This window comes from Onychostoma macrolepis, chromosome 19, assembly GCF_012432095.1.
Source record: "Onychostoma macrolepis isolate SWU-2019 chromosome 19, ASM1243209v1, whole genome shotgun sequence".
Classification (NCBI taxonomy): domain Eukaryota; kingdom Metazoa; phylum Chordata; class Actinopteri; order Cypriniformes; family Cyprinidae; genus Onychostoma; species Onychostoma macrolepis.
The window spans coordinates 32225345-32252024 of NC_081173.1; the positions used below are offsets into that span (position 1 = coordinate 32225345).

Genomic DNA, 26680 nt, shown 5'->3' on the forward strand with positions numbered 1-26680 from the left:
AAACTGAGTTACAGTACAGTGGCCAGCGTCATACAGAGGTTTTCCAAGACGGGTTTCACTCGGAACAGGCCTCGCAAGGGTCGATCAAAGAAGTTGAGTCCTTGTGCTGTGCTTCAGGTGCAGAAGCTGGCTTCAAAAAACAGATGCATGAGTGCTGCCAGCATTGCTTTAGAGCTCAGACCATACGCCGCACACTGCAACAAGTTGGTTTGCATGACCGTCATCCCAGAAGGAAGCCTCTTCTGAAGCTGGCTCACAAAAAAGCCTGCAAACAGTTTGCTGAAGACAACCTGTCCAAGAGCATGAATTACTGGAACCATGTCCTGTGGTCTGATGAGACTAAGATAGATGAGGCTGATCTGATGAGGCTCAGATGGTGTCCAGCATGTGTGGCGATGCCCTGGTGAGGAGTACCAAGAAAATTGTGTCTTGCCTACAGTCAAGCATGGTGGTGGTAGCTTCAATGGTCTGGTGCTGCATGAGTGCTGCTGGTACTGGAGAGCTGAGGTTCATTGAGGGAAACATGGAGTCCAACATGTACTGAGGCAGTTTTCCAACATAATAACGACCCCAAACACACCGCCAAGATGACAACTGCCTTGCTGATGAAGCTGAGGGTGAAGGTGATGGAGTGGCCAAGTATGTCTCCAGACCTGAATCCTATGGAGCACATGTGGATCATCCTCAAGCTGAAGGTGGAGAAGCACCATGTGTCTAACATCCAGCAGCTCCGTGATGTTATTATGGAGGAGTGGAAGATGACTCCAGCAACAACCTGCGCAGCTCTGGTGAACTCCAAACCCAGGAGTATTAAGGCAGTGCTGGATAACAATGATGCCCCTACAAAATATTGACACTTTGGCCACAGTTTTGACATGTTCACTTAGGGTGTACTGAATTTTGTTGCCAGTTATTTAGACAATAATGGCTATATACTGAGTTATATTTAGAGCACAATAAATGTTTACTGCTATACAAGCTGCACATTGACTACTCTAAAATATATCCAAGTTTCATTTGTACAATATTGTCTCTTGAGAAGATATACTAAAATTGTTGCTGAAATGTGAGGGGTGTACTCACTTTTGTGAGATACTGTGTGTGTGTTTGTGTGTGTATGTATCTATCTATCTATCTATCTATAAATATCTATATATCTATCTATCTATCTATCTATATATATATATACAAACCCGATTCCAAAAAAGTTGGGACACTGTACAAATTGCGAATAAAAAAGGAATGCAATAATTTACAAATTTACATAAACTTATATTTTATTCACAATAGAATATAGATAACATATCAAATGTTGAAAGTGAGACATTTTGAAATGTCATGCCAAATATTGGCTCATTTTGGATTTCATGAGAGCTACACATTCCAAAAAAGTTGGGACAGGTAGCAGTAAGAGGCCGGAAAAGATAAATGTACATATAAGGAACAGCTGGAGGACCAATTTGCAACTTATTAGGTCAACTGGCAAAATGATTGGGTATAAAAAGAGCCTCTCAGAGTGGCAGTGTCTCTCAGAAGTCAAGATGGGAAGTGGATCACCAATTCCCCCAATGCTGCGGCGAAAAATAGTGGAGCAATATCAGAAAGGAGTTTCTCAGAGAAAAATTGTAAAGAGTTTGAAGTTATCATCATCTACAGTGCATAATATCATCCAAAGATTCAGAGAATCTGGAACAATCTCTGTGCGTAAGGGTCAAGGCCGGAAAACCATACTGGATGCCCGAACCATCTTCGGGCCCTTAGACTGCACTGCATCACATACAGGAATGCTACTGTAATGGAAATCACAACATGGGCTCAGGAATACTTCCAGAAAACATTGTCGGTGAACACAATCCACCGTGCCATTCGCCGTTGCCGGCTAAAACTCTATAGGTCAAAAAAGAAGCCATATCCAGACATGATCCAGAAGCACAGGCGTTTTCTCTGGGCCAAGGCTCATTTAAAATGGACCGTGGTAAAGTGGAAAACTGTTCTGTGGTCAGACGAATCAAAATTTGAAGTTCTTTTTGGAAAACTGGGACGCCATGTCATCCGGACTAAAGAGGACAAGGACAACCCAAGTTGTTATCAGCGCTCCGTTCAGAAGCCTGCATCTCTGATGGTATGGGGTTGCATGAGTGCGTGTGGCATGGGCAGCTTACACATCTGGAAAGGCACCATCAATGCTGAAAGGTATATCCAAGTTCTAGAACAACATATGCTCCCATCCAGACGTCGTCTCTTTCAGGGAAGACCTTGCATTTTCCAACATGACAATGCCAGACCACATACTGCATCGATTACAACATCATGGCTGCGTAGAAGAAGGATCCGGGGACTGAAATGGCCAGCCTGCAGTCCAGATCTTTCACCCATAGAAAACATTTGGCGCATCGTAAAGAGGAAGATGCGACAAAGAAGACCTAAGACAGTTGAGCAACTAGAAGCCTGTATTAGACAAGAATGGGACAACATTCCTATAAACTTGAGCAGCTTGTCTCCTCAGTCCCCAGACGTTTGCAGACTGTTATAAAAAGAAGAGGGGATGCCACACAGTGGTAAACATGGCCTTGTCCCAACTTTTTTGAGATGTGTTGATGCCATGAAATTTAAAATCAACTTATTTTTCCCTTAAAATGATACATTTTCTCAGTTTAAACATTTGATATGTCATCTATGTTGTATTCTGAATAAAATATTGAAATTTGAAACTTCCACATCATTGCATTCTGTTTTTATTCACAATTTGTACAGTGTCCCAATTTTTTTGGGATCGGGTTTGTGTATATATATAGATATCACCAAAAAAGTGCAATAAATTAACAATGTTTAATATATATTTTGCAGATTTTACCCTCAGATCAGTGCAGAAAATGTGTAAAAACAACTGGTTTGCATCTGGACTGCTGCTGTAAACAAGACTCAAAAAATGCAGATTTGTAAAAATAGACTTTTTATTTTTATAGTTTCCTATTGATTAACGAACATGACATTTTTCCAGCGGTGAATGAGCTGATGTTCAGCGTTCACTCACATTATGACTGAGTTTAATGCAGCTGTAAATACTTGCGCTGGTTATTCTGGTTACTGACTAACTGAATCTCATCCGCCAGCGAGAGAACGTGATCAGTGAGCAAAACACGGCTCAGATCAGTTTCTCACTCGCTTCAGTCAGTGGAAATTCACTGATGTTTGTAATGTGTGACTAGATGAGGAATGTCTGCTAAAATATAATGTTAAAGAATCCAGTGTTTGTCTTACAGTGAGTTTGTAAAGAGTCAAATATTGATATTTGATACTATTATGCTCATAATCAGGTTACAGTTACATATTTATGGGTTACAGATTAATGGATTTTATTGACTAATTATGATTTTATTTGTCATTAACTTTTGATCAACTCACTGTTTACTCACTATCAACTCAATAATGTAATGTGTAATGCATTTTATGTTGTTGATATAGAAAATAATATATTTTCTTACTCTGTTTTGTATATCAATATGGTACATTTAATGTTAAGTTTAAAACAAGTTTGATTTTAAAAAGTAATCAAAATACATTACTCAAAATGAGTAAACGAGTTTATCATGTAATTTGTAATCAGAAACACACTATTTATTCCTGTGATTTCAAAGCTGAATTTTTAGCATCATTACTCCGGTCACATGATCCTTCAGAAATCATTCTGATATGATGCTCAATAAACATTTATTATTATTATGTTGAAAACAGCTGAATATAATTTTTTCAGGATTCACAGATGAATAGAAAGTTCAGATCAACAGCATCTATCTGAAATAGAAATCTTTTGTAACATAAATGTCTTTATCATCACTTTTGATCAATTTAAAGCATCTTTGCTAAATAAAAGTATTAATTTCTATAACCCCCCCATATTAGAATAATTTCTGAAGGATCATGTGACACTCAAGACTGGAGTAATGATGCTGAAAATTCAGTTTTGATCACAGAAATAAATTACATTTGAAACTATTTTTAAATAGAAAGCAGTTATTTTAAATAGTAAAAATATTTCACAATATTACAGCTTTTGCTGTATTTTGGATCAAAAAATATAGGCTTGGTGAGCAGAAGAGACTTTCTTTAAAAAAACATTCAAAATCTTACTGTTCAAAAACATTTGACTGATAGTCTTAATCAAAACTACCAGTCAGATATTTAGTAATAATCTAAGGATTTGGTCTGGTAGTAATAATATTTAGAAATAAAACATTAGGTAAATTGATAGAGGGGAAATTATCTGCTTTTTTCTGCTATTTTAAGAACAAAAATTAAATTTTTCATTGAGATTATATTTGTTTTTCTTTAGTAAAGATGCAGTGAAGTTGTATTCAATTTCAGAGTTCAGATCCTGAAAACGGTGAAAACAGTGTTTCTTCCTGAAGGAAATGTTCTGGTCCTGCAGGGGTTTGTTTCTGGCAGGGAATGATAGGAAGCTTCTCTAGTGCGCTTTGACGCTCTCTGTGCTGAAGGACTGGTTGTCGTAGGGGTTTGGGAGACCGATGCCGGTCTGTGGCTGTGTTTGCCGTCGGATCAGTCTGTAAACGGCCACGATGGGGATGGAGATAACGGGAACGAAGCTCAGCAGCACACAGATGGCAAACACCCAGTTCGAGTACGGCTTCTCCTCCGACTCCGGGAAGTTTTCCTGCACCGTAACAAGCACAGCATGTGTTATAAACTTCTAAATTTGAAGATCAGGGTAATTTAATTTAATTTGTCTTCTGGGAGACATGCAAGTATCTTCTGTAGCCTCTGAAGGGCAGTACTAAATGAAAAAAAAAAACATGATATTTAGGCAAAATAAGAAAAATGTACACATCTCCCTTCTGATCAAAAGTTTTCACACCCCAGCTCTTAATGCATGGTTTTTCCTTCTGGAGCATCAGTGAGCGTTTGAATCTTCTGTAATAGCTGCATATGAATCCCTCAGTTGTTCTCAGTGTGAAAAGATGGATCTTAAAATCATACAGTCATTGTTGGAAAGGGTTCAAATACCCAAAAATGCTGGAAAACCAAAGAATTTGTGGGAGCTGAAGGATTTTTCCTGGAGAACAGCAGGCAGTTTAACTGTTCAGAAAAAACAAGGGACTCATGAACAGCTATCACTAAACAAAAAAACACAGCTGTGGATCATTCAGGGAACAACACAGTATTAAGAATCAAGGGGATGTAAACTTTTGAACGGAGTAATTTTTATAAATTCATCAACTGTTATTTTCTCTTGTGGACTATATGTAAACATCTTTTATGTGAAATAGCTTATTCAGGCCAGTACTAAAACAATAACATGCATTTTGTATGATCCCTCTTATTTTGGTAAAATAATTAACATTTTGCAGATTCTGAAAGAGGGGTGTAAACTTTTGACCTCAACTATATATATATATATATATATATATAGTTATGAGCACAACTGTATATATATATTTATATATATATACAGTTGTGCTCATAAGTTTACATACCCCTTGCAAAATGTTAATAATTGAAACAAAACAAGAGGCATTAAAATTGCATGTTATTTTTTACTGTCCTGAATAAGCTATTTATCTATTGGAAAAGGTTCAAATATGCAGAAGATGCTGGAAATCCAAAGGATGTGCAGGAGATGGGGGTTTTTCTGAAGAACAGCAGGCAGTTAACCTGCTCAGAACCAACTCATGAACAACTATCACAAAATATAAAAACAGTCGTGGATCATCCAGGAAATGACACATAGTATTAAGATTCAAGGGTGTGTAAACTTTTGAATGGGGTTGTTTTTATAAATTCAGTTATTATTTTGTTTTGTGGAGTATATGTAAACACCTGTTATGTTTATATATATTTATACATATATGTATGGATATAAATAGGTCCCTCCCCCCAACATTCAAGACATGGTTACGGCCTTGTGTTATACTGTAAGGATGCTGGGTATTACTGGTTGTGTTGTGTGTGGATGTGCTTCAGACTCACGTATTCTGGGTTCCAGGCGAAATATGTGGGGTGTTTCTGGACCTGGACCACGACGTACGCCACCAGAACCACCAGCAGCATGATGGGACTGATGCCCATCCAGCACACACGCCAGAACAGGTTCGGCCGGCGGCCCGTCATGCTCTCGATATCATCACTGAACCTGAAGCACAAGCAGCCAGCGCTCAGTCTTCTGCGCAATCACTGATGTTCATCCCATTCATCTCTCTCCATCTACCATCTCAGACTTATTCCCAGACTTTTATGTCAGCCAAACTTCAAGATTTTAAGTTCATATTTAAATAATTTATCAACATGCTCGTGTGACATGCTGATAAACAAATAATGTTTCAAATTTTTTTTATTTAAACTTTTTAGTGTTTTTTAAAATTTATTTTAAAATTATTTTAATTTTACATTTTTATAATTTAATTAGTAGAAAGTTTCATTTTAATATTGATTAATGTTTATGATTTCTTTGTAGTGTTTTTTAATTTTTTAAGGTTTTTATGATTAGATTTTTAGTAGGTTTTATTTAGATTGTTTTAAAATTATATATCTTTTACATTTTTGTAAATTTTGTTTCTTTTACTTGGATATTTGTTTTCATTTTAATTTTAGATTTTAATTTTTGTTTTAATTAAAATGTTATGCTTTGGTTTTTATTGAATATTGCATTTTGAGTGATTCTTTAAAAAATACACGTGTGTATGTACTGTATATATAAATAATTTAAAATTCATATTTTTAACTCTTCACAGTTTTATTCACATTTTTATTTTTAATGATTTAATTCATTTTTAGCAAGTGTTTTAATTTGTTTTTAAAATAGTTTATTTTAATTTTACATCTTTACATTTTATTTTATTATTCATTTTAATTTAACATCTATAATTTAATTTTAGTAAGCGTTTTTTTTTGTATTTTAAGATTATTTTAATTTAGCTTTTTTTATACATTTTGGTGTTTGGTATTTTAATTTTACATTTTAACAATTTAATTTTAAGAGTTTTATTTTGATTCTTTATATTTTAAAATGATTCCTTTCAATTTACCATTCAGCGGTTTTAACATTTAAGTGTTTTTTTTTTTTTTTGTATTTGAAAATGAGAATTTTTATGATAATTATAATTTTTATTATAATTATAATCTTTAATCTGTCAGACTGTGTCGTATTGAGTGAGTTTACCGACCGGTTCATCCCGTAGAAGAAGACGACGCCGATGATCTCGCAGAAGGCGATGACGAGGAGCGGGACGGAGCCCACGTAACTGTTGAAGATCTCCAGCCAGTAGTTGCCAGATCCCAGCGTGAAGATCAGCGCCACGAGGAAGTTCAGCACACAAATCAGACCTGCAGCGAGAGCTCGTTAACGTTTAATCAGATTACTTTTTTCAACTAGCAAAGTATGCATTACTTTTTAACTTAGAAGGAACTATCTGAATTACTTTTTCAAATAAGTAAATACTTTCAAATAAGTATTCTTCATGTGATTAGTTTGAGCTGCGCCCCTCTACTGAGGCTGATTCATTTCACTTTTGTTGTGGAAGGGCTTTTACATTTGTAAAATAAGAACTTTTAATATAAAAAAATTGCTTAGTGCGTTGACATATAGCGCAACTGTGCTCACAGCGACCCGAGTTCGATTCTCACCTCGAGGTCCTTTGCTGATAAAAAATTAAATAAAAATAGTGCTTTCAAACGATTAATCGCATCCAAAATAAAAGTTTGTTCATGTAATATATGTGTGTACTGTGTATATTTACAGTACACACATATATTATATATATATACAGTTAACAGAGATTAATCGTTTGACAGCACTAATTAAACGAGCAAGCCCTGCCCAGATTTCAAAAGTAACGTAACACATTACTTTCCATAAAAAGTAACTAAGTAACATAATTACTTACTTTTTTAGGGAGTAACCCAATATTATAATGCATTACTTTTAAAAGTAATTTCCCCAACACTGCTCGTTAGCACACGTGAAGGCCCTGGTTGACTCGCTGTGTTTACCTGTGAAGAGCTCTTTGGGCATCCATTTGGGCACCAGGTGCAGGTCCAGCAGCGGCGTCAGGATTCCCTCCAGATTACCGAACATAGAGGACAGACCCAGACTGAAGAGCATGACGAAGAAGAGCACGGCCCACACCTGCGAGCCCGGCATCTCGATCACAGCCTCCGTGAACACGATGAACGCCAGCCCCGTTCCTGAAGCACTCTGGGTAAGAGAGAGCCGTCAGACACAGATATATGGGGTGTGATGGGAACTCTTTCGGTTCGATAAATACAGTGCTGTTTCATCCACTGCACACGATCAGCTTTAATTGGAGCTCCTAGTTTTAAGAAACAAAGTCTTGTAATCTTGAATATAATTTTAGTTAATTTAGCATTTTTATTAATTATTTTTGAATTTTTGTTTTTATTCAAGCTATTAATTTTCATTTTACATTTATGATTTTTTTTTGTGTTTTTCTCAATTTTGATTTATTTTTTATATTATTTTTTTATTTTTTATTTTTTGTTAATTAAACTTTACTTTGTAATTTAGATTTTTGTATTAGATTTGTTGTTGTTTTTTGCATTTTATCAATTTATTTAGTTTTTAGTAAAATATATATATATTTTTTAATTAAACTTTAATTTGTAATTTAGATTTTTGTATTAGATTTGTTTTCATTCTAAAATTATTTATTAATATTGTATTAATTATTTTATCTATTATTTATGTTTAAGTACTTTTAAGACCACCAGCCTTTTGTTTTGAGCAGGTGTTAATATAGCAGTTTTAGTATTATTTATTTGTTTTATTTTTTTTATCATTTTTATCAATTTTTTTCATTTTTCATTTTTTTTTCATTTTTATCATATTATATTTTTTATTTTATTTATATTTATTTTTTATTTTTTAATTAAGTAATTTAACATTATTAAAAAAAATTAAATCTTCAAGACTGAGGTACGTATACTGAAATTAATGCTTTTATTCATCAAGGCTGCACTGAATTGATGAAAAGTGACACTAAAGACACTTATAATGTTACAAAAGATTTCTGTTGTAAATAAATGCTGTTCTTTTGAACTTTCTAATCATCCTGAAAAATAAAATGCATCACAGTTTCCTGTTCTGAAGGGGTTTATAAGCCAAATAAGTAAATATAAATGTGTAGAAAGTGAACCTGAGCTGTTATCTGAATCAGATTCAGATAACAGCTCAGTTCACTTTCAAACACACATGACAAAGCCTGCTGTTGTTTATGATTTAGAGAGCGATCGTTTACCTGGTCCAGAAAGTTCTGGAGGTCGCAGTGTTTGAGGTTCAGACTGGAGACTTTGTCCGGATCGGTTGTGTTCAGTTGTGTTAACCAGTTCTCGTAGTTCTCGATCGTGATGTTTTTTTCGGCGACGTCAAAAGCATTGGTCAGATCCAGGATGTTACTGCAGTGGAATGAAACACCATTAAAATCCTCTCATTATAGCCCTTATAGTGCGTGTGTGTTCGTGCATAATAAAGGCACGGGTTGAGTTTGCTGTGCTTCACCTGTAAATGCAGGAGTTGTAGTTGCTCGTGGCTTTGAAGCCCAGGATGGCGAAGATGGGAATGGAAGCGTAGAGAGACGTGGCGCTGTTAATGATCCCAACAAACAGAGCGTCCCGTTCACAGTCATTCCTGAAACACACACAGTTACATACACAGTCAGGTCCAGAAGTATTCACACACCGACTGAGTTTCTGTGCTTTTGCCTTTATACACCACTACAATGGATTTGAAATATAACAATCGAGATGAAATTGAAGTGCAGATGTTAAGCTTTAATTCACATTCATTATATAACTGTAACTTGAGTATGTTTTGGTCAACAGCTAAAATAATAAAAATTGTGCCTGTGTCCCAATATATATGGACCTAACTGTATGTGCATTATTCACCTTTCGTATGCATAATGCGTTATAAGTCACTTTAAACAAGATTATAATGCATTTTAGACTGTTCATCCAGCACATAATGCATTTGAAATAATGTTTAGGCAAACCATCGCCCAATTTCACATTAAGTATGATAATGAATTATGTTGTGTATTTTGTTGCCGATTCAATACTGAAGTTTATTTCTTGTTTTTGTTTTTTTTGTATTGCAATTTATGTAATAATTTGTGATTCAGTGTTACTTCTTTTCTTAAAAACAAGTTAATCTTCATTAGAAATATTTAATATACATTTATGTCTCTGTGAACTTTGTAATATGAATATATGTATTTATATATTCTTTAAGAGTATTGCTGTTTATGTAATAATACGTATAATATTAACATTACATTTGTTTGCTGATTCAGTATATATAGATTTTTTGTAGTCTCTGTGAACTAAACTATAATATTAATATTTTGTTGCTGGTTCTATGTATGTTTTTATATATATGTATAGTATTGCAATTTATGTAATATATTTAATATATATTTTGCTGAGTAAATATATTTTTATATTTATAATTGAAATGAACTTTTAATGTATTTATTTATATTTTTATTTACTATATTTATGTATTCTTTTATTTATTTATACATATTTATTAATATTTGTTAACATTAGTTAATAAAAACACATCTGTTCATTATTATTTCATGTTCAGGTTCATTAAATAATATTGACAGATGTAAACTTTGATTTTAACATTTAACTAAGATTAATAAATTCTTTAGAAGTTTAAATGTTAGTTCATTGTAACTAATGTTGTTAACTGATGTTAACAAATGAACCTTTTTGCAAAGTTACAGAATATTATAATAGAATATTAGGATGAATGTGAAATGTAAGAATCATTGGTGTCATTGGAATTTGTAACAGAATTGATTTTTTTTTCTTGTCAGGTTGTACTTTTTGGGGTTGTAGCTGGAGAAGGCGATGAGTCCACCGAACGCCAGAGACAGAGAGAAGAAGATCTGCGTCGCAGCGTCCAGCCAAACCTGAGGATCCGTCAGCAGTGTCCACTGCAGACACAAGATCACATCAAACGTGTGCGAGTGTGTGTCTGTGTGTGTGTCAGTGTGAGTCTGTGTGTGTGTGTGTGTGTGTGTGTGTGTGTCCATCCGTCTGTGTGTGTGTGTGTGTGTGTGTGTGTGTGTGTGTGTGAGAGACTCACGTTTGGAGTGAAGAGGTACAGAAGCCCATCTGTGGCCCCGGGCAGAGTAAGGGCCCTCACCAGAAAGATGGTCAACACCAGGTATGGAAACGTGGCCGTCACGTACACGGCCTGCAACACAGTCCAGAGAAACACTTCTGAACAATGCCTAGTTTTTAGTAAGGGAATGAAACCCTGCAGATAATTTGAGAGCATCATTTATTTTTTTCAGATTTTTTACAGTTATTTTTTCAGAGATATAACACATTTTGTGTTCGGGTCATTTTTGACCCGGGTTTGTATGGAGCACCATTAGAAGAAAATAATGTTATTGTTATTAATTAATAACAGTGTTATTTCTTCCTCAGTAGTTTTGCCTTGTTTTAGAGTATAAATGTCAAAACATTCTTAAGTCCAGATAATTATTTGAGAAGCAAAATCATGAAATATTAAGTTTTGTTTTCTGAAAAAATTATCACAATTATTAAGTGGATTTTTGCTTAACCCTCGCAGCATATTCAAGTCAGTGTTCTGGAAGAGATACATAAAAATGTATAAAAAATGCATAGATTTTAGTAAGGGAACGAAGCTCTGAAAATGCTCAAAATACACATCATTTATTTTTTTCGGATTTTTTACAGGTGTTTTTTCAGAGATATAATTTGTTTCGTGTTTGGGTCATTTTTGACCCGGGTTTGTATGGAGCACCATTAGTGTCGCAAATACCTTCTGTAAAATAATCTATGAAGTTACATTAGCATCAAAAAACTTTTGTGACATATTGAGTCTTTTTCTCAGATCTTACACACTTTTGGACTAAATTTTGTTGATGAACATAAATATCTACATCTATTGATGAACGATTGCAGCATGAAAAACTGATCACTTTTTGAAACATTTTATGCAAGTAAAATTCTTTACTCCTGTTTTAAATCTTTGAACAATGTTTGTTTTGTTAGAAATATATATGTAGGTTTTTTAATTAATCTCTATTCATTCCATTGGGGTTATTCTCAGATTATGTGTTCTTATAAATTACATACAATGATATATTCAAATAAGATTTCTCATTAATATTGACAAAACTATATGTATTTTTTACATATATTTTTGTTCTGGTTCATGTGTAATTTGAAATTTCAAAGAATTTCTAAAATTTATCAAAAAGGATCAAATGCACACTGTAAAAAATTGCTGTAAAATTTACAGTAAGTTACTGGCAATTTTGGTTGCCAGTAAGACTGTAAACTTACAAGAGTACTGTAAATCAATAATTACAATTGTACTGTAAAAATACAGCAAACTCTTGTATGCTGTAAAATTGTTGTGATGGTGTAAACATTTGGTAAACTTATTTCATTTGATTCTACTAAGAATAAACTGCAACGATTTGAGTAAAAGTCATGTTTTTAGTAACTTTACTATTACAAATTAAGTGTCTGCAGTTTTATATTAAGAAATGTTCCTTCTTAGTAGAATCAAATGAAATAAGTTTACCAAATGTTTACACACCATCATAACAATTTCACAGCATGCAAGAGTTTGATGTATTTTTACAGTACAATTGTAATTATTGATTTACAGTACTCTTGTAAATTTACAGTCTTACTGGCAACCAAAATTGCCAGTAAGTTACTGTAAATTTTACAGCAATTTTTTACAGTGCAGTAATAAAACGGTACCATTCAAAACTTTTGATATTTTTTCACATTCATTTATAATGAGAAGTTGCTGATTAGATGCAGTGTGGGCTTATTTGAAAAATATTAATTTATGACTGTTTTATAAAATAATGATTCTTGAATGAAAAAATTGTATCAGATTTCAAATGCAGAGTTAACTATCAACACATTAAACCGCATAACCCGTGATAAAGCTCAGTAAAGGTTGTTGTTTTTGGGACGGTTGGTGTCACCTTGCCGATGGTCTCGATGCCCCGTATGAAGCAGATGTAGACGATGCTCCAGGCCGAGGCCAGACACACGACGAGCCACCACTGCAGCGAGCCGCTCTCCTCGATGTCCGGCGAGATGTTCAGCGTCTGTCTGTACCAGAAGTAGTTGACCGGTGTGCTGGCGACACACTCCTCCACGTAACCTACACCACACAGACCCAGATAACAACACCTCAGATACTTGGGAAAAACAAATAACAACAAATATTGTTATATAATATGTTTATTCTTAATGTCTTAATGTGTGTATACAACACACATTTATAATACATCATTTAAAAACATTATTACTGTATATATAAAACGTTATTAATTCCTTAATTTAGGTACTTAATTACTTTATATACTTAATGTATATTTTATTTATATTTACTTTTTAATGGATTTATTTGTTGCATTTATTTATGTATTCCTATTTATTTGGTTGCTTAAAATTTTATTTTATCTATATTTTTATTAGCTTTTTTAGATTTTATTTTATTGCATTGCATTTTCTTTACTTTTAATGTACATTTATATTTTTATTTGTTTTATTCATATTTTTGTATTTATATTATTTGCTATATTTTTATGTATTCCTTTATTTTTGTATGTATTTTTATATATATTTCTATTTATGTACAGAATTTTGTATATATTTTAATTTTATTATATTACATTGATTTAATTTTACTATATTTTATAAATTCTTAATTTTATTGCAATTATATATATTTTTATTTTATTTTCTATTTATTTATTTTCATTTATTTTTAATGTATTTATATTTTTGTATGCTTTGTACTTTTTAGATGTTATTGATTAGTTTGTTTTGCATTTTCTTTACTTTTAATATATATTTATATAAAATGTATATTTATATTTATTCATATTTTGGTATTTATTTTATTTACTGTATTTCTATGTATTCCTATATATATTTATTTATATGTATGTTTTATTTTATTTAAATTACGATTTATTTATTTATTTATTTATTATTGATAAACTATGACTAAGACATGCTGACAGGCCTTGACAGGTTTTGTAAGAATTGCTTTTCTCTTTTTCTTTACTTTTATGATTTACAGTATTCTGATTTTATGATTTAAAAAAAAAATTCATTACTTCCTGCCTGAACCTCACCCTTCGCTTAATTTTCATTATATTACATTTATGGGCACCTCATAACAAACAAGCTTAATTGTGAGGAAAGAAATGTCTAAATGGACTGAAATGTCGTATTTGTTCTGCAGTGTTCCTGACGTGTTTCTCTCTCAGTACCGGTGCGGTTCTCGTTGATGGGGCATTGGCTCCAGGGCAGTGGATCCTGAAACGAGTGGAAGAAATACCAGAGAACCCAGGCCAGGATGGTATTATAAAACAAACCCACCAGCAACGAGATGATCATTGATGCCACGCCTGCCAACACAAGTGCAATTATATGGTAATAACCCAATAATGCTTTTATGAGCTCATAAAGACTTGAATACAATCTGACAACACATTAAACATTCAACCATGGAAAATAACAGAATGCCGCAGAAAACAACCAGAGAATAAAAGCCATAAAAGAAAATTCAGCATGCTTCACAGCAGTAAAAACAAGCCCGCTGATGTTGGGATGTTGGCTTGACAAAGCCGGACCTATCAAAACTACTTAAACGAAAGTCACATAGACTTTCACTGAGGGGGTGAAAACTTTTGTACAGATTGTTTAAGCTGTCTGTCACCAGCAAAGCTTAATGACTATCCTAAACATGCTAAATCATGCTTGCAACATATTAAATCATGTTAAAACATGCTAGCAATGTGTTAAATCATGTTAGAAACATGCAAAATCATACTAACATCATGTTAAATCATACTATCAACATATTAAATTAGAAGATGTTAACTAACACTATTCTAATCATGTTATCAACATGCAAATCATGTCAGCAACATGCTAATCATGTTAACAATGTGTTAAAACATGCTAACAGTATGCTAATCATGCTAGCAACATGGCTACATGTTAATTGTGTTAACTGTGTGCTAAAACATTGTGTGTGAGTAACGTGCAGCTGAATGTGTTTCACTCACCGACTCCACCCAGCAGAGGAGAGATGGAGTGCCAGACACCAATGCTGCCCTTCCTCAGACTCTGACCGATGGCCAGCTCCAGATACAGCAGCGGCAGACCCTCGAAGACCAGCGCGATCAGGTACGGGATCAGGAACGCACCTGACACACACACAACAAAACAACAACCTCCAGATCTGACTTCAAATACTGATATGCAGTGTTGGGGAAAGTTACTTTTAGAAGGAATGCATTACAATATTGCGTTACTCAATAAAAAAGTAACTTATTGTATTACGTTCCATAAAAAGTAACTATGTAATGCATTACAGTATTGGGTTACTTGATAAAAAAGTAACTCATTGTGTTACATTGTTACTTTTTGTGGAAAGTAATGCATTACAGTATTGGGTTACTCGAAAAAAAAAAGTAACTTGTGTTACATTGTTACTTTTTATGGAAAGTAATGCATTACAGTATTGCGTTACTCGATAAAAAAGTAACTTATTCTGTTACTTTCCATAAAAAGTAACTATGTAATGCATTACAATATTGGGTTACTCGATAAAAAAGTAACTTATTGTGTTACATCGTTACTTTTTATGGAAAGTAATGCATTAGAGACATAAGAGCATTTATTTTGATCGATTTGATTATTACCTACTTAATATACTTATAACTTAATTTATTATTTAATAACTCTAGGAAGAAGTTGATTTATTATTTACTGACTTCAGGAACTTTCATGAAGGAAATGTAATTACTTTCAACAACAGCTATAAAGTATTTTTATAACACTTTACAGATATGGTTAATTTGTTAACAGGGTAACTGTATTAGTAGACCTAACAATTAACAATACAGCGTTTATTAATATTGATGTTCATTTCAGTATTTAATAATGCTTTTTTGAAATCAGAAGTTAAATCTGTTAACACGGGTTAATGCATTGTGAACATAAACAACAAACAATGAACAGTTGTGTTTTTATTTACTAATGTAAAATGAAAAGTGTTGTAAATATATTGCTTATTGTAAGTTAATGCATTAACTAATGTAACAAATTTTATTATTGAAGTAACTAAAGTTCGTAAGCATGTTTGATGCTAAAATTGTTTATATTTGTCAAAAACAACAAATGTACATTCACTAAATACTGTAAAAAAAATATTTTTCTGAGATTATTGGAGAATGTTTTACTAGAAAATCAAATTTCAGTCTTTCTACTTCAAAATTTCACATATAATTCAATGTGTTTGCCATTTTCTTTGTAATTATTGTCAAATTTGTGACCCTGGACCACAAAACCATTCATAAGGGTAAATTTTTAAATGTATACATCACCTGAAAGCTGAATAAATAAGCTTTCCATTGATGTATGGTTTGTTAGGATCGGACAATATTTGTCTGAGATACAACTATTTGAAAATCTGGAATCTGAGGGTGCAAAAAAATCTAAATATTGAGAAAATCACCTTTAAAGTTGTTCAAATGAAGTTCTTAGCAATGCATATTACTGCAAGTTTTGATATATTTACAGTAGGAAATTTACAAAATATCTTCATGAAACATGATCTTTATTTAATATCCTAATGATTTTTGGCATAAAAGAAAAATGGATATTACTACAAATATACCCCAGCGATTTAAGACTGGTTTTGTGGTCCAGGTTCACATTTACCATCAAAAATTGTTTTAAAGTCAATCCTATACACTGAATATTTTTCAGCATAGAAGTTGATCTAAAACCACTCAAATCAACATCATCTTCTGCATTATTTTTCCTGTATTAATCCAGTCACCTCCTCCGTAGATCTGGCAGAGGTACGGGAATCTCCAGACGTTCCCGAGTCCCACAGCGAATCCGATGCATGTCAGCAGATACTGGACCTTATTGTCCCATTTGGGCCGTTCCTGAGCGCTGGAGGCGATGCTGGCTGTGTCCATCCTTGATGCAGTGTGTGTCTGTGTGCTCCACGGGTGGGTTATATACTCGCACAACTAACTATAAACAGGGCGTATAATTTATGCATTGGTTGAAAATGCAGTTTGCAGAGCTGTGTGCTGCAGTTTAATGTGTAACTCCCTTCCTAAATCTGTGTTTTCACTATAAAAACCAAGATGCAAAGGTTGCCTGCGTGCCACTGCTGTAATATTTTATAGTCCTCATTATGTTTTTATCTCATTCATCTAAAAACAAAGTCCTTTCTCATAATCGGGAGGCACAGTGACACTTCAGAAATCATTTTGTGGGCACAGTTACTAGTAAATAATTCTGAAAGCATGGCTCTGATTTGTCATTACACTCAGATGCACTGTTTTAGCAGCTCATTTAGCAGACTGAGGTAAATGTCTGAAGACTGGACACTGGTAACTAGGGTGTTCGGGCCGGTCGCTAGGTGATCGGCTGCTGATGACAACATCGGCTTTACTCCAAACACTGGGTCTGGATGTTTTGCTCGGTGAATCACTGGTAACCAGTGTTTGTGAGCTCGATCGTATCGGTTATCAGCCTGAGGATGATCATCTCTACTATCAAACCAGACCCAACTCTCATTAGATGAACAATCACAAGAGAATCATTATAACTTTCAGTTTTCACTTTCATATATGTACTGTATTTTTACATGAATCTATATACACATATAGGGTCGGTAAGATTTTTAAAATGTTTTTGAAAGAGTCCTTACTCTTCTGCTCATCAAGGCTGCATTTACTTGATTAAAAATACAGAAAAATCTGTAAAATTAGTTAAATATTATTGTAATTTAAAATAGCTGTTTTCTATGTGAATATGTGTTAAACTGTCATTTATTTCTGTGATCAAAGCTGAATTTTTAGCATCATTACTCCAGTCTTCATTGTCACATCCTTCAGAAATCATTCTAATATGCTGATTTACTGCTCAAGAAACATTTCTGATTATTATCAATGTTGAAAACAGTTGTGCTGCACAATATTTTTGTGGAAACTGTGATGCATTTTATTTTTCAGGATCATTAAAATGTAAAATGTTGATGTCAAATTAAATATAAATATTTGATGAAAAAATTTAACTGTAAGATTAAAAATGTTGATATTAAATAAAAATAACATGAAAACTAATTATTGAAAACATGTTGAAATAAATAATATATAATAAAAAATACACTGTAAAAAAATTGCTGTAAAAAAACGGCCATATTCTGGCAGTAACATCCAGTTTTTTTCATTACAACAGTAAAATCCCATTAAAAAACACAATGCATTCTGGGTAATATTTGTTGTTTTCGAGAAAGTATCCTTCTGCAGTCCTGTGAAGTAACAGCGCTCAGAGGCTGTTTCAAATCACACCCTACACCCTCATTCACTATTCCCTACATGCACTGTAAAAAAAAAAAATAGTTGTTTCAACTTAAAATAATTTGTTACCCTGCTGACTTAAAAGTTTGAGTTTTAGTTTAGTCAACTTGAAATGTTAAGTTACTCAATGTTAATTTAAGGGACAACTATATTTTAGTTGAATAAACTAAAAATTTTAAGTTAGCGGGGTAACAAATTATTTTAAGTTGAAACAACTTTTTGGAACATTTTTTTTTTACAGTGTGCGTTTACTAATATAGCCCACCTGACAGAGAGAATGAACACTAATGAGTCAATGATGAAGAGCTGCTGTTAACAAGCAGAATCACAGAAGAAAAGAGCGAGACATGAAACTACAACTGACAAACAGCCACAGCCTTGGATGAAATCAACTGAAATAAAACAGCAGAGGATGATTAGAGCACTCCACAAACAGCATTACAGTTTGACTTTGTTTCTGTCATATATCTACAACATTTCTTTGCAAATTATCCTCACCATTGTGGTGATCAGTGTTAGCTTTAGTTGGGCTCTTGACTCTTTAACACTAGCTTCTTTCTGAGTGCTGTTGCTGTGTTTGTAAAACACATTTCTTATCGCATAAACAACCAAGTAGAGTTGTCAGCAAATGTTTATGAAATTGTAAAACAGCAAACTGTAATACTATGCATGCTCATTCTAAAAGTACCTTTAATTAGCCCCCATAGATCTGTACACACTTGAATAAAGCAACACTATTTCTAGTCAGGTGTCACAACCACTGCTACAGATATAAGCCGACCAACATTACTTTCCCTGACAGTAGCTTTAATATGGTCATGCCATAGTTTCCCCATGTACACTTAGTTAGAATAATATTACAATAAACAGAGGTTAGGCTCACCCTATCTAGGTTGGTCGAACAACATCCAGTTGACCTAAACAGAAATTCCCATTTAGCCCTTACAATCTAAGTACACTTGAACTAATACCAAGTGTTAGCCGGATCTCTAAAGATACAGTTGGTACGCCCTATGCTCCATCTCAACTGAATCTAAGTCCGTTACTAACCTGACGCAGTAAATGCGGTAACAAGGATACAACGTAATCTACGTAAAGAGTCAATAATTACAGAGTAAATCAGAATTAAAATCAAATGTAACAATTTATTATCAGTCAAGTAAATATGTATTATACCAATTATACAACCAATTCAAAGATATCAAATCAATACAAGACATCAAAATCTCAAAGATGAATCTAAGAGTAAGATGTAGTGATGGTGAAATGAAGCTTCATGAAGCATTAAGCTTTTCAGCCAAGTGGTTCACAAAAGGGTTAATTTCTGGAGGCTTCATTTGCTCACAATACCACCTGGTGGCCAAAGAGTGTAAAACAAGCAGCTATATTACAGACAGAGGTGGATAGTCCAGGGGTCAGAAAGTAAAAGTCCTGCTATATGTTTATTCCACCCATGAACTCAGCAGCTGATTTCACCAGAGGAGGAACCAAGTCATTCCTTTCAAGTCACAAACGAGTCTCGAGTCAAATCCCAAGTCCTCAAAGAGTTAAAGTTAATGAGATAATTAAGAGTCTAATTAAATTATGATTGTGCGTTAGTGATGAACACCTGCTGTTATTGAGAATTACAGAGGATCAGATGTTGATGTTTTATTGGTTAAAATGATGCCACCATCATTGAGATCAGTGTTTGCTTTAGTTGGGCTCTTGGCCCTTTTAATAAATGAAAGTAGTTTGCTTTTAAGCAAGTGCAATAGTGTGTTATAGCAAACATTCGTGCATTGCTAAATTAAAAGCTTGAGGTTTGGTTATTTTGAGTGTAGCTTACAGAAGTCCTGTTCAACAAATGCTACTATAATGCTTTAATATGGGGGGGGGGAAAGCTGTATCAGCTCAGGCTTTTAAACATGAACACTTTTCATATGATCCTCAACAGTGGTGACAATCATTTTTCATACTGCAGTGCATGATGGGAGTTTTTACTATGATGTTACCCAGCATGCATTGCAGCATGAAGCATTTTGTTGATTGTCACCAATGTTGAGATTCATATGCTGGTTAGTGATGTCTGTTTGTGTCTAATTAGAATAAGAGTTCAAATATGTATATGCATTGCATACAGAAAATTTAAAATTAATTCACTACAGCTATTAGACCAATACTTTCCTTGCGTGCTGTAGTTTCACAGGGTTGATTATTCAAAACATTCAGTTATAAACCTGTAAATGAAACAAACAAAAAAATATGTTGGATGTAATCAGGCCAACTCCTGACGATTATTTCTTCATGTAAAAACAGCTGCTCACTGCACAGCACTAAACTCTCTGCTTTATAACAACAAATGCATAACTACAGAAAGAGATCTAACACAGGAGTCACAGGTCAAGAGCCCAACTAAAGCAAACACTGATCTCAATGATGGTGGCATCATTTTAACCAATAAAACATCAACATCTGATCCTCTGTGATTCTCAATCACAGCAGGTGTTCATCACTAACGCACAATCATCTTTTAATTAGACTCTTAATTATCTCATTAACTTTAACTCTTTGAGCACTTGGGATTTGACTCGAGACTTGTTTGTGACTTGAAAGGAATGACTTGGTTCCTCCTCTGGTGAAATCAGCTGCTGAGTTCATGGGTGGAATAAACACATGGCAGGACTTTTACTTTCTGACCCCTGGACTTTACACTTCTGTCTGTAATATAGCTGCTTGTTTTACACTCTTTGGCCACCAGGTGGTATTGTGACCAAATGAAGCCTCCAGAAATTAACCCTTTTGTGAACCAAGCTTAATGCTTCATGAAGCTTCATTTCACCATCACTAGTAAGATGCATACCTGACTTGAGAAAAATACATAATATGAAGTGTGCAAACATTGAATGTGAACACACGGCTCATTCCGGCTACAGAAGACCTGATCCTTTTGCAACATTTCCTTAAGTACTTCAGACCAAGACCAACATCCCCCGAGATGGAGACAGGAACTAACAATTGGAATTTGCATTGATGGAGTTAACACCTTTTGGGACAGAGGGTAATTTGCATGAAAGACACTGGGAACTGACCCGCCCTCTACAGTATGCAAAATATCTCTAAACTCTTAGGATCTGTATTACCTTTTAGTTTACTTCTTATAAGAATGAGGCCATTGTACCAGTCGCCCTGAGACAATTCAAATGATACCAAACATGACTGTAAATATCACTTGCATTCATGTAGAACATTACAATCTACTATTGACCATTTTGAGCAGACTGAGTAGAAGGAAGGATGGGTGAAGGGATTTAAGAAGAAACAAATGGAAGTTTCCTGCACCTCCACTCTGTGGGGTGTCTCGAAGATGCCCGTGCATGTTTGTACAGTCTGTTTCTCAGGAGATCAAAGTATCTGAGGTTCTTTCATCCTTACAGTAGTGCCCAAAAACAATAAGAATATCAACAATACCTAATTCCCCGTTAATTCTCAATAAGCACTTCTGTAGACATCTGACAGAAATAGCATCAGTCTGGTTAGTAATGTGTGAAGTAATGCTGATTTAGAAGTTGTTTAATCAGATCTTGAGAGATTTAATGTCTTCTTTATTTCAGTTGATTTCATCTGTAGCTGAAGTTAGTTGTAGTTCTTGTGTTTCTCTTTCTTCAGTGATTCTGCTTGTTAACAGCATTTGTTCATCACTAATGCTCAATCATCACTTAACTCTCTAGTCTGAGGTGCCCTAATGACTACCGCCCTGTAGCACTCACACCCATCGTCATGAAGTGCTTTGAGCGGCTGGTCCTGGAACACCTAAAAGACTCTCTACCATCCACATTGGACTCACACCAGTTTGCCTACCGTAGCAATAGGAGCACAGAGGACGCAGTTTCCATGGCACTGCACTCTGTGCTCACTCACCTGGACAATAAGAACACTTATGCTGTTTGTTGATTTCAGCTCAGCATTCAACACTGTCATCCCAACCAAGTTAATAGCCAAACTCGGAGACCTGGGCATCAATACCTCAATGTGTAACTGGATTTTGGACTTCCTGACCAACAGACCCCAGAATGTTCGATCAGGATTCACCTGCTCCACATCCATCACACTTAACACTGGTGTACCACAGGGCTGTGTGCTAAGCCCGTTTCTCTACTCCCTCTTCACCTCCGACTGCAAGCCTGTGTATGGATCTAATGCCATCGTCAAGTTTGCAGACGATACCACGGTGATTGGCCTCATCAGTAACAACGATGAGACTGCCTATAGGAAGGAGATCCAGCACCTGGCCACATGGTGCACTGAAAATAACCTGCTCCTCAACACCACCAAAACGAAGGAGCTCATCGTGGACTTCAGGAAGGAGTCAAGAGGCACACACGACACCATCCACATCAATGGAATGGCTATTGAGCGTGTCTCCAGTTTCAAGTTCCTGCACAGTAAAACCTCCAGTGTTAAATCAACACTCCCAGTGTATATATAATCCACACTCAGAGTGTTAAAAAAGTAACACTGAAGCAGTGTTAAAGTTAATGAGAAAATTAGTTTAGTAATTGAGTGATGATTGAGCATTAGTGAAGAACACCTGCTGTTAACGAACTGAATCACTGAAAGAAAGAGAAAGAAGAACAGAAAAAAAAGAGACGAGACGAGCAGAAATAAAAGACCTACAACTGACTTCAGCCACAGCCTTCGATGAAATCAACACAAGATAAAAGAAGACATTAAATCTCTCAAGATCTGAGCAGAGGATGATTAAACAACTCCATAAACAGCATCACCAGCTTCACACGTTACTAACTAGATTGACTTTAGATTTTGATGTTTTAGTTTTGTTTGAGTTACCATTATCGAGGTCAGTGTTTGCTTTAGTTGGGCTCTTGACCCTTGACTTAAAACTTTATAATTATTTTGGCTGCTATAACTGCGTGTTTGTTTGAAATTGTAATGTTTTAAGTCAAGGGTCAAGAGCCCAACTAAAGCAAACACTGACCTCGATAATGGTAATTCAAACAAAACTAAAGCATCAACATCTAAAGTCAATCTGGTTAGTAACGTGTGAAGCTAGTGATGCTGTTTATGGAGTTGTTTAATCATCCTCTGCTGAGATCTTGAGAGATTTAATGTCTTCTTTTATCTTTTGTTGATTTCATCGAAGGCTGTGGCTGAAGTCAGTTGTAGTTCTTGTTTTTCTGCTCGTCTCGTCTCTTTTTTTCTGTTCTTCTTTCTCTTTCTTTCAATGGTTCAGTTTGTTAACAGCAGGTGTTCTTCATTAATGCTCAATCATAACTCAATTACTAAACTAATTATCTCATTAACTTTAACACTGCTTCAGTGTTACTTTTTTAACACTCTGAGTGTGGATTATATATACACTGGGAGTGTTGATTTAACACTGGAGGTTTTACTGTGTGGGGATCCACATCTCGGCGGACATGTTGTGGAAAACCAACACCTCCAGCCTGGTCAAGAAGGCTCACCAGCGCCTCTTCTTTCTGAGGACACTGAGGAAGAATCAGCTTTCCTCTGCTATCCTGGTGAACTTCTATCGCTGCGCAATAGAAAGCATCCTGACCAACTGTGTCACAGTATGGTATGGGAGCTGCTCTGTTGCGGAGCGCAAGGCACTGCAGCAGGTGGTGAAAACTGCCCAGCGCATCACAGGGACTCCACTACCTGCCATCGAACACATCCAGAGGAAACGCTGTCTGCATCGAGCTCGCAGCATCCTTATGACTCCTCTCACCCAGCCCACAGACTGTTTTCTCTCCTGCCCTCCGGTAAGTGTTTCAGGTGCCTCCGGACCAGGACCAGCAGACTAAAGAACAGTTTCTTCCCCAGAGCTGTCTCTTTACTGAACTCTACCCCCCGTTGATCCACTTCCTCATATATTATTAACTCTTCTCTCCTACCTCACATCCGCCTTATTTGCACTACTGAATGTAAATTTTTATTACAGTAACAACTGTTTACTTTTGTATCTTGCACTACCATACCTAAATTGGACTATGCTCATTTGCACTGCCGACTGTTGTTTACATTATCAATGTTTACATTAACATTTTGCACCGTATGTCTAATTGTAATATGCAATCACTTCCACTGCACTTTTACACCTTGTTTATAGTAATAGTCATCTGTATATATATCATATTGATAGTACATATCACCTGTAAATTCTGTTTATATTAATAACCATCTTTCTATATATATTTATACATATATTCAGTACATATCCTTGTCCTGCACTTATTCAACCATTGTATATACTGCACTTGCTGCTATTGCACTTCTGGTTAGACCTAAACTGCATTTCGTTGCCCTGTACCTGTACTTGTGTAATGACAATAAAGTTGAATCTAATCTAATCTAATCTAAACTAATCACAGCATTATCTCATTATCTTAACTAATCACAGCATTAACTTCAGCACTGATTCAGTGTTACTCTAACACTCTGTAGTGTGCACACATTATAAGTGTTCATTTAAAACTGAGGATTTTGTTGTGGGGTTTAAAGGGTTAAAGATGTAAGAAGAGAAAAAAACAGCATGAAATGTAATTTAACAGCAATAAACTGTAATTAATTTACAGCAACAAACTGTAGAAAAACAGTTACTTACTGGAAACCGTGCTGCCAGTAGATTACCATTAATTCAAGGAAAAAACAGCAATTTACTGTAAAACATAACAGTCAGATTAACCAAATAAAAAGTTATTTTTACTGAAATATTAGTGAAGGTCCACAGAAAACAATTATGCAAAGTCATTAACTGATAAGGAGAGTAAATATTAAACTGAACAGTATTAATGTGTTTTTGTGCAAGAGAGATCTGTTAGTTTAATGTAGTTTTGTGGGTCACCGTTGTGCTGGAGAGTAGAGCCTGTGCTTCAGTCAATGATGAGCCACAAACACTGAAGTTCTGCTTTTTTTTTTTTTTTTTTTTAAGGCAGTAACTGTGCAGTTGTTTAAGCAACAATGATCTTTTTAAGTACTTCAACACATGCATGTGTATTATAACTGATGATGAACTGCAACGATTTGAGTTAAAGACATGTTTTTAGTTCTTTAAGGTGTTTGCAGTTTTATACTGAGAAATGTCTATTCTTAGTGGACTCAAATGATATAAGTTCACATTACTAACACCATATGAATACCAATATTTTAAACTCAAACTGTTTGAACCAATTGGAGCAGAGTTAATTTCCATGGTAGAATAACATGTTGTAAAAATTAAGGGCTGCAAATTAACAGTACATTACTGGCAACTCTGCTGCCAGTGCATTACAGTTATTTAACGGCACAATTTTTTACAGTGAAAACATTAAATGTTGCAAATCCAATATGTTAACCCAATAACTCAATTTACTTTGAAAATTTGGTTTACAGTTGTAAAGGAACTCCACTTGGAGAAAAAAAATCAGATTTTGAACTGGGAGGCGTACAACCCAGATTTCAAGCCAGGGACAATAGGTTTACACAATGGATTTACTTAGGAATCACTGCACTCTGCACAATTATAAACAATGGTAATATGGAGAGCTTTAAAAGTCAAGTTTGGTCTTGTAAATCACAATCTATTTAGATATCTACAGGTTCATCAATATTATTTGAAAGACATAAAGAACAATCATGAGATTAATCAGATTGTGCAGGTTATTATACAGGCATATAAGAAAGGCATGAGACTGTATCCAAATTATATAAAGGGATAAGTAATTTGAGAAATCATTCAATAGAATATATAAGATTAAAATGGGAAAAAGAGGTTGGCATTTCCTTGTTACCTGATCAATGGAATAAAATATGTACTATCCCACATACCTCAACGAGCTCAAGAATGTGGCGTGAGTTTTGTTGGAAAAATTTGACTCGTTTTTCTATTATCACACCAAGAATTAAGGAATTACAAACGAGAACCTCCTACCCATGCTGGAGGAAATGGTGTAGAAAAAGCCCATCATACACACATTTTTTGGCATTGTTCAAAAGTGGCTAGTTTTTGGGAGGTCGTACGGTCTATTATTAATAGTATTTTCACTCTACATACAGTATACCAAAATCATTTTATGTTCTTTACTTGGGCGATATCCCAGATGAGGTTGGGAAAGATGCTAAATATTTATTTAAAATTTTACTGGCAACAAGTAAAAAGGTGATAACCTGGAAATGGTACAAGGAAGACCACCTACGAGAGAAGACTGGTTCCAAATAGTTCAGAGGTTAAAGGAATGGAAAGAATCACATAT

The 26680-nt window shown here is 34.7% G+C and overlaps 1 protein-coding gene across 1 annotated transcript; it reads right to left on the reverse strand.

Moving 5' to 3' along the window:
- Window positions 1–2936: 2936 nt before the first annotated feature.
- On the reverse strand, window positions 2937–17066 carry LOC131525733 (sodium-dependent neutral amino acid transporter B(0)AT3-like). Its single transcript, XM_058753644.1, has 12 exons — window positions 16907–17066; window positions 15126–15266; window positions 14325–14462; window positions 13023–13204; window positions 11129–11239; window positions 10864–10976; window positions 9530–9658; window positions 9270–9426; window positions 8005–8209; window positions 7179–7338; window positions 5986–6148; window positions 2937–4672 (listed from the first exon to the last, which is right to left on the reverse strand). The coding sequence occupies exons 1-12, from the start codon at window positions 17049–17051 to the stop codon at window positions 4466–4468; spliced, it is 1851 nt and encodes a 616-aa protein (XP_058609627.1). The 5' UTR covers window positions 17052–17066; the 3' UTR covers window positions 2937–4465.
- Between the last annotated feature and the right edge of the window lie 9614 nt (window positions 17067–26680).

Excerpts from the sequence above, each read along its gene's own strand:
- LOC131525733 (XM_058753644.1), bottom strand. The coding sequence starts at position 17,051 with ATGGACACAGCCAGCATCGCCTCCAGCGCTCAGGAACGGCCCAAATGG. Across the intron at positions 10,977-11,128 it reads TGTACCTCTTCACTCCAAAC|TGGACACTGCTGACGGATCC; the intron begins GTGAGTCTCTCA and ends TTGTGTCTGCAG. Across the intron at positions 7,339-8,004 it reads GCCCAAAGAGCTCTTCACAG|GTCTGATTTGTGTGCTGAAC; the intron begins GTAAACACAGCG and ends CTCTCGCTGCAG.